Source organism: Platalea leucorodia (assembly GCF_965183815.1).
Source record: "Platalea leucorodia genome assembly, chromosome: 10".
NCBI lineage: Eukaryota > Metazoa > Chordata > Aves > Pelecaniformes > Threskiornithidae > Platalea > Platalea leucorodia.
Window position 1 is genome coordinate 2,271,311 of NC_138832.1, and position 13,708 is coordinate 2,285,018.

The 13,708-nt window shown below is 53.4% G+C and overlaps 1 protein-coding gene across 4 annotated transcripts in view; it reads right to left on the reverse strand.

The window, feature by feature from the left end:
* BRWD3 (bromodomain and WD repeat domain containing 3) overlaps positions 1 to 2,009 on the reverse strand; it is a 62,492-nt gene extending 60,483 nt beyond the window's left edge. For 3 of the 4 annotated variants that reach the window (XM_082323482.1, XM_082323481.1, XM_082323484.1), the window contains exons 1-4: positions 1,744 to 2,009; positions 1,588 to 1,646; positions 1,413 to 1,442; positions 1,060 to 1,119 (exon numbers count right to left, since the gene is read on the reverse strand). In XM_082323482.1, coding sequence (XP_082179608.1) covers positions 1,060 to 1,119; positions 1,413 to 1,442; positions 1,588 to 1,646; positions 1,744 to 1,780 — 186 coding nt within the window. In that variant the 5' untranslated portion in view covers positions 1,781 to 2,009. The remainder of the gene's footprint in view (positions 1 to 1,059; positions 1,120 to 1,412; positions 1,443 to 1,587; positions 1,647 to 1,743) is intronic. The other variant, XM_082323483.1, reaches the window with a different exon arrangement.
* Between the last annotated feature and the right edge of the window lie 11,699 nt (positions 2,010 to 13,708).

The window sequence follows — 13,708 nt, forward strand, 5'->3', positions numbered from 1 at the left end:
ACTCTGTATATTTCATAGGCATTTAATAGTTTCAACGGAACATCTCCTAAAAATCCCTGCTTTTACACCAAAGCAGGCCCCGCCGCGGAGCAGGCTTTCAGCGCGGGCTGCCGCCGCAGGCCAGGCATCCCTGAGGCAGCCCAGCCGCTCTGCCCGGCGACGGGCCCGGCGGCACGTCGACATGCCACCCCCCCGGCCCGGCCGGGCCCGGCCGCCGTGCTGCCCCCGGGCCCCCGCCGCCCCCCGGGGCCGGGCGATGACAGGAACCCGCTGCCGGCGGCCTCCTCCAGCCCACGGCTGCCCGTGGACCGCCGTGTTTCGGCCACGCCGACGCCTCCCCGCCGCGGCGGGGGCGGGGGGGGGCCAGGCCCCGTCAGCCCCGCGGCCCTGTCAGCCCGGGGCGGGGGGGGGGGGGGGGGGGAGCTGTCAAACCGCCGCCCCGTGAGGCGGCGGGGGCGCGGGGGCCGCTGCCGCCGCGCTGCCAGAAGCCGGCCGGAGCGCCCCGCCGTCCCCGGGCGGGGGAGGCCCGGGAGGCCGCGGGGGAGCCGGCCCAGCCCCGGCTGCGGAGCGGCGGCCGGCGAGGGGCGCGCAGGGCGGCGGGGGGGGGGGGAAGAGGGGGGAGCGGCCCCCCGCGCCCCCCGCCCCATCCCGCCCTCCCTGCCAGTTCCTCCGCGGCGCCGCAGCCAATCAGCTGCCGCCTTCCATCTCCTCCCGCCGCTCTCCGGCTTGTAAGACGCGGCGCCATTCGCCGGGCCGGGCCCCGGTACGTGCCCTCAGATAACCCTCCCGGCCCCACAATAGCGCGTCGCAGTCAGTCAGCACCAAGCAGCCCCCGCCGCCGCCCCGGTCCCCGTCCCCCGGCCCGGCCCGGCCCCGCCGCGCCTCCCCGGCCCTCCCCTCCGCACCCCCCGCGGCCCGCCGGCAGCCGCGGCCTCGGCGGGGCGCAGCCCGCAGCCCTGTGAGGGAGGACGGGCGGGGAGCGGCGCCCGGGGCGGCGGCGTTGAGGGGAGGCGGGGGGGGGGAACTTGTCGGGGAAGTCGGGAGTGGAAGTTGGCTCACCAGGTCCTCGAAGCTCCGGCGGTGCTCCTTGCCCTGCCAGTCCAGGCGCCGGGGGATCAGCTGCGGGAGGGAGACGGGGAAGGGGAGGAGGGACGGGGACGGAGGCGGCCGTCAGACCCCGGCCGGGCGAGGGGAGCCCCCGCCGGTGCCAGCCCGCCCCGGGGAGGAGCCCCTCCGCCGCTGCCCCCCGGCCCCGCCGCCCGCCGCGGGGGCACCCGCGCCTCCCGCAGGCTCTCCCGGAGCCCCGGCAGCAGCCGGGCTGGGTTACACGGGGCAGGGCAGCCCCCGACCCCCCCCCACACCCCGTCCCCGTCCCGAGGGCTTCCCCCGTCCCGCCGGGGCGGGCGCCTTACCTGGTGCTCCTCCAGCTCCTCCACCAGCACCTGGGGAGAGACGGACAGACAGACACACAAAGGACGTGAGCCCGGCGCCCGCAGCGCAGCGCCTCCGCCGTCCTCCTGCCCCCGGCCCGTCCCGTCCCGTCCCCGCCCGCCCCGGCCCGGCCGGAGCCCCCGGCTCCCCGCTCACCTGGGCGGATTTCTTGCAGGGTCCGGACTGCAGGAACCGGGCGATCAGGTAGTAGAGCTCTGCGGAGGGGCGGGGGGGGGGGGAGAAGGGGACACGGTTACAACGGGGGGGCGGCCGGCGGGGCGGAGGGCAGCCCCCGCCGCCAGCGATACCCACCGGCTTCGAGCTGGGTCGGGGCGGCCGCCGTCGCCATCCTCCTCAGGAGGCCCGAGGGAGAGGGGAGGATGGCGGATCGCGCCCCGGGGAGACGCCGCTCCTACTGCGGCCGAGCCCCCATGGAGGAGCCCCGCTGCCCGTCCGCGGCGCTGGCCCCGCTCCGGCTCCCGCCCGGGCTCATCTCATCGCATCGCCGCTCGCCCCATAGATATCCCGGCCCGAGCGGCAGCCGCCGAGCGGGGTGCAGGGCGCGCCGCCGGCCGCACGGGGGCGGTGCGCGGCTTCGGGCGAGGGGGAAGCGGCGCCGGCAGGCGCGGGGCGGGGACGCGACGGGGCGGAAGCGCCCGGCCGGAAGGGAGGGGCGGTGACGCAACGGAGGCGGCGCTGGTGGCGTCAGGCCGCGCTTCCGGGCGGCGGCTCGGTGAGGCGGCGGCCGGGCCTTGCGCCCTCCCCGCAGCGCGGCTCTGCAGCCCCGGGGCGGCCTCCTGAAATAAGTGGGTTTTTTAAACAAACAAACAAGCAAACAAGCAAACAAACAAGGCAGGGGTTCGGGAGCCTTTAGGTTTTCGTCAGGCGGGTAGGGCCGCCGCGAGCGGGGAGCCCACGCGTGCTGGGTGCAGGGGGACGCAGGAGGGCGGGGGGAAGGCGGCCACGCTGGCTCCCCCGGAGACCGGCCCAGCCGTAGGCGCAGGAGGCAATCCATTAGGTAGGGAACAGCCGGACGGCGACGTGCCGGAGGTACAAAAACACACATTTCTCGGGCCGTGTTCGTGAAATTGCTTAACCCGCCGTAAATGTAGGCGAAGGTGCGCAAGAGGAAGCGTTGGGGGACAGACACCTGGTGTTTGGTGACTCGGGAAGCGTCTCGGTGTTTAGCTGTCGCCTCGGCGGGCCCGGTCAGCGAGGCGCCCCGAGGGGCGCGGGTTACCCACGCCTACACGCACGGCCTGCCAGGGGTACGGAACGGAGGGTCTTGGGCGGCTTGAGGAGCCAAATTAAAAGTGTTTGCTCCCAGTGTCCGGGAAATGAAAATATGATGGGTGGGGCACCTGTTCTCTTCAAGGAAAAAAGCGTTCAATGTCAGTCACTGTAGATACTCTTCAGGGAAACAAATAGTTTTTCCATGGGAAGCGTCCTGTCAAAGCTCCAGAAATTTATGTCACTTTAGCAGTAAGTTTATTAAGCGAAAATATTAACATATTAAGCAAACTGACAGCATTCTTTAGTGTAAAATTGGGTTTTGCCACCATAGATACCTGGCATTTGGTATTAGGACTCCCTGAGCCTTGGCAGTGTAACAATCGCTGTCATAACTGGAAAATAAAAAAAGACAACTCATCTTCCTGCTTTGAATACCAGGAGCTGAATCATCGTAAATCGATGCCGTTGAAACATTAAGAATAAATACATTTTTAGCATGTATTTATAGCACCTACTCATGACTAGGCTTTCTGTGAAGCGCTGTTTCAGAGTGCTTCCTGCTGGTGCCGTCGGGATGCGGTCCTTCCTGCTGGCAGCCTCTTCTCGGGACGCTTCAGGGTACCCGACCAAGCGCCAGCAGCTCTCTGGGGAAGGAGTCGGGTACCTGGCGTTCAGCTGCTCCGCATGAGTCGCCTGCATTCGCCTGCCCCTTCATACGGCTGTGCAGGTTGTTTATTTTGTGCCAGGAGCTCGGATGAACTGGGTGATGCGTAGACCGCATTTCTTCTTCATCCTCTAACGTTCTCAAGCTGCTAATGAGTGTTTAAATATTAAAAAAAAGTCCCTCGCCATGGTAGCTCTCGGAATCTGTTTCAAGGCAGGTTCAGTGATCAGCTCATCGCTAGCAGAGACGCGAGGGGCCGCCTTACCAAGCTGCAGACCTCACTTCTAGCGGCGTTCCGATAGTAACAACTCTCCCACCTTCCCAGCGTTACGCTGGAGCCTCCGAAGCTCCAGCACGGGTGCCTCCTCTGAGAGAGGCAGTGTAAAACTGCAGTCCTCAGAATAAGCTGTCAGCTAGGAAAAGAGCATGCCGATATTCACTATCTTTAAAGGTAATCTTTCTCCCACCTGTCTTCAAAACTGAGAATTGCAAGCTCATCTTTTTATGCATGACGGGAATGCAAAGAAAAAACCACGGATGATGTTTTATCACATGCCCCAAAAGTACATCTCAGTCTTTGTGAGCTAAATAGAATTCTGTGTCGAGAGAAAACACAGCACCATAAATATTGTGTAGCACCACATCCTGGTGTACTCTAGTGCTAACAGCTACCTGATTTACTTCTTTATGAATATGGTGTGTTTCTGTGGCACCTTTCGGTCAGCGCCTTACTGAACCTCTGTACTCATGATTTGCTTTTGTTTGAGCTTGGGGGTGGCAACACGTGAAGCTGCAGCCCCACAATAGGCAGGATTATTCTTTTAGGGCCTATCTAGAGCTGCTGGGAATGCCTACAGTAACAAAAACGGGCTCTCAAATTGAAAGCCTGGGACAGAAAATGCTCCCAAAGTGAGCTCCTCTGTCCCTCGCTCGCGTCCTTCCCACGCCGTTCCACCCGGACATCTCGCCACGTGCCGTTTGCCTCAGTGCTTACAAATACACGACCTCCCAGCTGCACGCTGAGAAGCGCTCCGCGTTGCAAACGCTGCACCCTCATCGCAGCTCGGTTGGATTCACGCACCGACGAGAGAGGAGCGCGTTAGTAATCACCCAGCTATTTGTTACGGATGCGTTGCAGAGTACAGGTACGCCGACGAGGGCATCCTGCGTTGTACAAACACGTTAGTCATGCCCGAAACAGCCGCTGCGTAACTTGGCCGGAGCCCTTCGGCGATCACGGCTGTGGTTCACGGCTCTGCGGTGACTCCCAAGCCTCAACCCGTGTTGCTGGTTCCCTGGCACCTTGGCTTCCTATCGTTAACGTCGTCCCAGTCGCTTTATTATTCCCTAAGGCTGCTGTAGGGACTGTGATCGATACCTCTTCCCACTTTTCCTAGGTTTTCCCCTTACGGAATCATCCGACTGGTGAGTAATGCCCATCCTCAAGCGTAGCTTTCATTCCCGGGAGCACACTGCAGCCGCACGCGGATCTTGCAGCTCCGTGACTCATCTCTTTCTGGATCCTCTGCATCCAAGAGGCAGCACGCTGGGGGATGATAGTAAATCTCCTAGTGAAAGCAAGATTTTATGGTTGTGCTTATTCATCTTTCTCCAAAGCAGAAGTCTGTTATGTAAATGCCAGCAGCAGCAGCGGCAGCGAGTAGCCAAGAAGAGCGTACTAACTGGCGTGGTAATCTCTGCTAATGAACAACGGAGGTATTCAGAAGTAGAGACGCTTTAAGGAAGAAGCTGGATTGTAACAGTTTCTTTCCATACCGTTCTTTAAAAAATAAATACCCAAAAATTAAAGCCTTTAAAGGATTTTAGGAGTAGAAACCTTTAGATAGATGCGTGCTCACACGCCGTCCCGCAGAGTGGAACCAATCCCATTCTGCCGTGGCCAAACTTGTCAGGCCTCGCAGGGTTACCTGCCTCTGCCCCACGCCTCCTGGCAAGGCAGCGAGCAGATTATCAGAAACCTGTCTGATCCGCAGAAAGCCTGCGAGGTGGATAACAAGTGCTGAACGGGGAGAATATCTCGGAGAATATCTCTCTGAAAGAGATCTTGCTGAGGTTATGGAGGCGGGTCACAGGTGAGGCTGATTTGGGAGATTTTCATTTCATGCGTGTATATGCATTTTGCATACTTCCATAGGCTCGCTTGATTCTGCCTTTCTTCCTTCTTATTGCTATCTCTTGTTACCATGAAGTCCCTGGTTCCTCGGCGTAGCACCTCCGTGTATGCGTGTTACACCTGCGTGGAAAAAAGCCCTCGGAAAAACTGCTTCATTCTTCTGCCGTTGCACCACTAACGTGCCCAACCCACTTGCAACATTAAGTAAATGTGATTAACCTGGTGCGCCTCATCCCTCTGAGAAGCCCCGTTCTGCCAACTCTTGCCGGCAATGTTCAAACACCCATCGTTTCCACCCCTTTGCTATTGTAGAAACCTCTCGGCACTTAACAATAAGCCATACCTTAGCCGCTGGCAGCCTGTACCTCCTCTGCGAAATGGTCCATCCCATCCTATCACTGTAGTTGAGGGTAAATGCGAGCCAGCAGAGTTTACCCCTGTTTAATTTGACTACAAAATTAAATCAACTTCCCTATAGTCAGCTTGTAACACCAGGTAAATGCGTCTCTATTTATCGTTCTGCTGTCCCAGTGAGTCAAATCCTGACTTCTCCTTTAACATAGTGTAAAAACGTGATGGCAGGTTTTCACAACCAGGCAGAAAGGTACAGTTGCGAATCAAAAAAAGAAAGTTTAGAGTGGAGTCGTGCAGGTGTGCTGGGTTGTACCTGGATTGTACCTTTCCTTTTCAGTAAGCGTCGGTGGGAGTGCGTATGTCTGAATCCGTTGGGATTTAAACACTAGAGCAAGTGAAGCATTTTCAGCTTTTTTTTTTTTTTTGAGTGTTTTCCATGCGCATTTCTATGTACATCCTGCTCACCCTGGGCCTTTCATTTGCAGCTAAATGGTAAACAAGGATAGTAATTGTGTCAGAACTTAAATCCGAGGTTTTGCTTAACCAATACAAAAATAAGCGCTATTTAGAAGGATCTTAGGAATTGGTGCCTTGTACTATGCAGCTGTAAGCAAATACGGATACTGAAAAGTCAAGGTTTACTTTAAGACGATCTCTAAATGCAGCAACCTCAAAACTAACTTTTGTTGTCATAGCTTATTTATTCTAAATAAAGATGAGGTGCAAAATAATGAGCAATAATACCAGTCCCGGGTTTTGCTTAAGCGCAGTCTTGTCTGCAAACCAGCCTCCTGTCTTGTGGGAGAACTCTCCCAATTTCCACTCCTTCCTACATTTTTTCCCTTGATAACAGCTGTTAAATAATAACTAAATAGCTGTTAGATATTATACAAGATCTGCTCTAGGTTTTTTGCTATTTTTAAAAATTTAATATTTAATTTCCCTGCTGCATCATACCCTTCTTTCCTCTAGATGGTGCCCCATACCCGGGAGTCGGGTGCAATACTATCCCATAGGAAAGGCTATTGAGAAATAGTCAGGACGCCACTCTCCTTTGTTTCTAAATTCTCTCTTATATTAGTTCATCTCAGTTGATAGATTACTTGTTCTGCATGATGTAAATACGGTGTTTCTTCCTCTTAGGAATCTTAAAATCCGTTCGCTAGAGCCTAAAATGCCACCTGCCTGGACCAGTATCATCTGTTACTCCGCGGACCGATCCATATCTCATATTTCTTATGGCAGCCATTAACTGGTGTTAGCTGTTGATCGGCCAGACGGTATGTACATCCCCGCTGCAGTTGCGGGAACTTAGTCTTTGCCTAGTTTTCAAATAAATTAATTCTCTCTGAATAGTATGTAAACATCTATCTGTGTTTTACGTAGAAATGCAAAATTTCAAATACGGGTGAAATGCATATGAAAATGGGCAACAGTGATCTGTGTACCTGTACGCTCCTAGCTCTGTAAGCAGGAGGACCGGGTAAATAATGTCAGTATTCCAGGGAAATCTACCCCAGCGTCACTGAATTTCAACATTATACCTGAAAGTGCTTCTAACACCTCGAGTTTATAAGCAGGAAAATTACTATTGGTCGTACGTGACCAGGTAATTTTTGTTATTGTTGGTATTACGACTGTGGCCGGCTCTATCCCTAAGGGCCTGATTCTGATCCCGTGCCCCCAGGAGCCCCCGGCTGGGGTCGAGCCCCCCGTCCCCAGCCTTTCCCAGCTGCCTGGCACGGCCCTTCTGGTGGGATGGCCACGGCTGCTGCCCGCCTGGGGGTCGTGATGCCTACAGGGGCTCTCGCCCCAGAAATCCCCCCTGATATTTCCTGGTGGGGCTAATTCAGCAACTTCAAATCTTGCTAAATTTTTTTTTAAATAATCAGTTAATGTTTGGTTTGTGATTTGGGGGGGGGTTAGGGCCCAATCCTGCATTTTTGACTTCGCCTGGAAGCGCCCGCGAGCCTTACAGCCTGGGCACACAGACTGCGACTGCGAATTCACCGCCTCTCTCCCCGCATAGCTGGGCCTGCAAATTTTACTGGAACTCTCTCAGCTAAGTATATCGTTTAAACAGAATTATGTCCCTGCATATCCCATACCCTTTCTCTGTTAAGGTGTGAGGATTTTTATGTGTTTTATTTCTGTTTATCAGTTTCACAGAAATATCAGCTACTTTTCTGAAGGAGCGCACAGCGTTTGCGAGAGTTTTTTAAAGTGCTGCTTTTTTAAAATAAAAATAATTTTAAAAATGATCTGAGGTATTATTTATATTTCTTGATATCCATAACATGTAGGCATTGTAAATAAGCTTGTTAATACTTTTTAAACACCATCTTATAAAAAATAGACATTAAATATGAATTACTGCATGAGGTGATGGATTAGAAAACTGTCTTGTATAAGTTTGCCCACAGGAGTGTGAGTTTATCGTGAACTTTCTAGGTCAGTAATGAAACTAATGCTCCAGTTTGACGATGAGGAGAACGAAACGGGCTCTGTGAGTCACGCCGTAACACCCAGGTGACAAAACCAAAACCAATTCAAGGAGCAGCCGTCCCCCCTCACCATGCTCTTTGGGTACCCCTGTCATATTCTCTTTAAGGCGTCTCTTCCAAATAAGAAAGCCCTACTCTATTTAACCCCACAAGGTGATTTTTGCAGACCACTCCCCTTGTGTTTTTCCACCTTTTCTGGGTTATCCATCCTGCGAAGAGAAGGCTGAAACACATGGGCACACCACGGGCTCGCGCAGTGCCGTAACAACACTTGGTTTTATTTGTTCTCCGTGTCCTCTCTAATAATTCCTTATGGTCTGTTTGCCTTCCAACTGCCCCTGAGCGCTGCGCCTAGCTCTATGGAAACGTCGGCGCGGCGATGCCAAGACCTCCTCAGCGAGCGATAGCAGGTCAGAGCCCGCTCCTGTCTGTTTGTAGTGATTTGCATGGTTTTGCATCCACCAAAGTTTAGTTTCACTTGTCGTTCTAGTCCTTAAATCTCAGGCCTGATTTAGACTGGGGGTTTCAAACTAGGCGTAAGTAGGCTGACAATTTCATATTTGAGCACTTTTCTGGAACTCTCAAAACGCTGTCTCAGCCAGGAATTTTGTTCCCGTTATTTTTATTTATTCAGTTTAAAGCCTCTTTTAGTGATCTTCACTTTGAGGTGACTTCTCCATCTTGTCCCTCATAAAGAAAGATTTCAACGTGGAAACCTCCATAAATTCCTCTGTAGTAAAGAGTGACCCACATATTTCATTTAGTTCTCGTACTTCCATCATTTAGTGGACAAATACATTCTCCTGTAGCCTTCCAGCTTCTTATCTTTGGGAAAAGTCTTCCCTCTGATATCCTCAAGAGATTGATTTTCAGAATCTCCCTTTTTTTTCTAATTATTTGGCCTTAACTTATTAGGGCTTGAGATATAGCCCTCTAGAACGTACATTTTCTCTGTCATCTCCATTTGGAGATGACTTACATTCTTGGAAGGTCCCGTCAAGCTTTTCTTGATAGAAGGACTAATTTAATTTAATCTCAGTGAAGTGTTTTTCAACCCCTGCAAGTACTTGCCCTTTTGGCTGTTCCCGTTCATGTCTTTTACACCAATAAAAAGAGCTTTGCTTTGGGGTTTGTGAAGTCCCGAGTTCTGCGTGGCTGAGTGCTGGGCTGGTGGCGGATGGAAAATAACAGGCAAGGCCGGCAGATGAGGGGTGAAGATGTAAAGGCAAGTGGTGGCCCAAAGGACAGAATTCCGTCATCGGCCTTCGTTTTCCCGAGGTGTTTCGTTCTTATTGCTGGATTATAACGAGGTAAGCATGGAAGGCAATTGCACAGACTGTAGAGGTGAAAAAAAAACCGTCTCCTGTTGATTCGCCGCACTCTTGGGCAGTTCATTAGGTCTCGAGGATCCTGCCATTTTCCTGTTGGAGATCCTCTTCTCTCCGCGTGTTTTCCGATGTCTCTCTGGACACCTTTCTCCCTTCTGTTTCTGTGGCAGTCCAGCAGATCTCAGTCTCTTAATCTTTTCCTTTCTTTGCTCCTTCCACACGTTTGGGTGACTTCGTTTGCTACAGGTAACATCTTTCAGACCTTGACCTTTCTTCCAAACCCTTCTTCCCACCTTGACTTTCTTGCTGCTGCTATCGACTATACCAGCCCCCCATGCCCTTCTATTTGTGCTTTGTCGTTCTTGTCCTTAAATCTCGGGCCTGATTTAGACAGGGGGTTTCAAATTGGCTTAAGTAGGCTGACAATTTCATATTTGAGCACTTTTCTGGAACTCTCAAAATGCTGTCCCAGCCAGGAATTTTGTTCCTGTTATTTTTATTTATTCAGTTTAAAGCCTCTTCTAGTGATCTTCACTTTGAGGTGACTTCTCCATCTTGTCTTTACTACAACTCTTTCTGAGATGCTTCTAGAACGACCGAGGAACATTTCCTTGGGAGATACAGTGCACACCCTTCAATGGGGCCTCGAGAAATCCCATCGGGAGTGATGCTAACCTCTTGGCACCCGTTTTTATTCACTGCTGGCTGAACGCATCGGGTTCCAGCAAACATCAGAGAAATGCTGGGAGCTGAGCACCGGCGGAGGAATTTAAGGAGAACGGAGGCTCGTGGGATGCTTCGATACTCTTTAAGAGTCTCGTCTTGTCTTTCTTACGAGCATGGGGAAAAACAACCCACACTGCAGCCCTCCCTCCCTGGCGGGAGAAGAAAGCAACAGGACAAAATCTCTTGCTGGACCTTTCCTCCCGCAGCAGTTTCATCCCCTCCACCCTGAGGGCAAGCGGCCTGAGCCCCGGTCGCGTTCGGGGAGCCAGGAGGACCCATCCTGCTGCACCAGCACCGTCCCGGGGGACGCAGGCATCCCCGAGCCGGGGACTTGGCTTTGTTCCCTGCAGCCCCAGCCGCCGCCTCAGCCAAAAATGAGATTTTTCACCAACCGCAAAAGTCTCCTGCTCGTGGTTTAATCTTCATTTTGGCAAGTTGCACCCAGACTCTGAGCCACCTTACGCAGGAATCAGCGTGGCAGCCCTGAGGTCCAGCCCCATCTGGGGTGGCAGAGTTTGTTTCGTTTGACAATATGGATTTAATGAACGGGCTGCCCGGCACTGGGAACCATTTCCCTCGAATAGCTGCAAAATAAATGATGGGATATTTTCCAGTGCAATGCTGCAACCACCCAAAATACCACTATAAAATTCACGGACGCAAACCAGAGTGACTGCATTAAGCGAGGCTTAGGGGGATTATCGAATTAAATTGGTCGCCCCTTCCACCCTTCCCCCCGTCAAAGCCATTAGAAATCTAAATACAAAAAAGGGTGTTAAAACAACACAATGGGCTTCGCTAAAACCTATAAAAGCAAAGAAACTCATTGTTAAGGCTGTTGCTTTATTCTAGACTGCTATTGTGTTCAGGCACGGCGTCGTGTCGGAGGGTTTTCTGTCGGGGAGCCGGGGGTGATCTTAGGAACGGCAGGAGCTGCCGCGGCTGGAGCGCTCCCGAGCGGCTCTGCGTCGGTAATTCCCCCGGCGACGAGCGGCGCGACAGAACCGCGTACGGCGCAGGACCCCTGCCTCCACGCCTCCGCCACCAAACCGTTCTGCCTGACTTCGGCGCTCGGTATTTACTGCCCGCTATTCCCGGCTCCGTCCCTTTCCCAGGGACAGCAGTGTCGCCGGCATCCTCCTCCTTTCGAGGGAGAGTTTGTGCAGTGAAAGCTTTGCTTTAATCCGTGCTGGATTTATCCAGATGCATCAATCTCTGGAAGGCTTACATGGGTCTCAGGTCTTCTACGTGCACGTAGCCTTGATTTGTTAATCTGGAAATGGTTTATTCAAAATTGAAAAGAGAAAAAAAAATAACAAACAGTCCTTTAAAAGGGCTTTGCTTGAACTGCTTTGACTGCGCGGTGGAGCAAGCGCCCAGGCTCTCGGTCATGTATATGGTCTGGCACCCATGTAATAGGTTTTAGGCTAAGATGTGGGACGCTGTGCCTGCTTTAATTAAATGAATTATAGCAAAAAAAGCATTTCCAACTTAAATTTAAATATTTTAATATCTTAATTATACAATTTGTTTAAATACTTAAATATAGAAAATTAAATATTAATTCCCAATACATTTACAGAACCCTTTTCACCCAAATGACCACAGAAATATTTCCTTACCAGGGAATCCCTTTTCTTTGCGCCGTTCTTAACATCATCACAGACCCTCGTACATAAAGTCTTTATTTTAGTACAGTCCTCTTGATAATGACATTAATTCATTAGGCTTGGAGTAAAGAAATGAGACACCTGCGTAGCGACAAATAGGATTTGCAGAGATTTGGAGCTCTTTGGGGCAAACACGGGTTTGTTCTTGCCCGCGTCAGAGCCCAGCGCAACTGCACCCCAGCCCGATGAGCGTCGTTAATAAGCGCTAATTAGTAAAGCCCCCGCGTTATCTGTGACCTTCTCAAAGTCTTATGGGGAGGGCCTGGGGGGAAAGGGTGAGAAACGAGGAGAGGAATGCTTTGCCCCGGCCTCCTCGCCCGCGCGGCCGTCCCCTCCGGCTGCCTGGGGTCCCCGCGCCCCGGGCCGCAGCAGGGACCGGCCGTGCAGCCTCGTGCGGGCTGGAGCCGACGTCTCGGGCTGCTCTGCGGCAGCGTGGGAAGCCGCTCGCTGGGAAGGGGCTCGGGATGCTGGCTGCTTGTGACAAGTCTGGCCTGGAAGAAAACCACAACGGTAGCCGTTCAAAACCTGAATAATATTACTATGGCAACAAAATAACTCACCTTAAAATAAAATGTGCATTGGAAAGCAACCTTACGTGTTCAGGGAACGGGAAAGGAAAGATCTTAGGGTTTTTTTTTAGCTTCCTGAACTTTTGACCTATTACCAGACGCTGATGCAGATAGAAAAATTGCATTTCCCTCAGCAATGACATGAAAGGGAACACAACCAAACCGCCAGTGCCACACGGACCGCCCCAAGCGATGCCAGCGGCGCTACAGACTGGGTCGGTTTATGAGGGCCCGATGCCCGGCGCTCTCCGTGAAGGGGGTGAGCGGGGTCCGCCGCCGAGCGGGGCCGGGCACGGGAGCCGGGCGTCCCTGAAGGAGCGAAGCGCTGCCTCGGCGGGCTCTTCTGATGAAGCACACGGGGGCACGTTTCTGGGGGAGATGGCTCATGGCCTTCGGTCGCCACTCTGCAATTACCAGGAACAGCGTGGTGTCCTGGCCTGAAATTGAGCCAGGACGAGAGCGAACCCGCTAATGATCTGTGCGGGCCTCTTCACCTTCCTTTTCCTCCCAGGCTGGGGTAGAAGATCCCCTCCCTTGCTGATGTGGATGATTTTCAATTAAGACGAAGTGAAGAAAATCTCAGTTTTTCTTAATAAATGGACACAGCAGTGTCTCCGAGCACTTTCTTCGTTGTCTTTCAGTGGAGAAGAACATCTCTATGGCTCAGAAGAGGCTGATCTTACTTGTGTAGAGCGTGTGGTACAAAGCCAACTTGCCCAAGGTACCTGATAAGCCAGGGAATAAAAAAGAGCAGGTGGGAGGGTTTTTGCGACTTCGCCACAAACGCAGAGTTTCCAGCCCCGGAGTGCGACCGAGAGGCACGCTCCTCTTCTCTGGGGCCGTTTGCATCTTCAGCGGCTGGAAACATTTGCCCAAACGTTACCCTCCCGAGTCCTGCACCTTGTGCTCCACCGCCACAGCGTCACCGTAACGTCACCGCAGCGTCACCGTAACGTCACCGCAACGTCACCGCAGCCTCACCGCAGCCTCACCGCAGCGGCTCCGTCCACGCCCCTTGCGTTTCTTCCCCTTCGGAGGAGCACGTTGCACCGATTTCAGTGATTTTCTCCTTCTTGACCTGTCACCTCTTTCTAA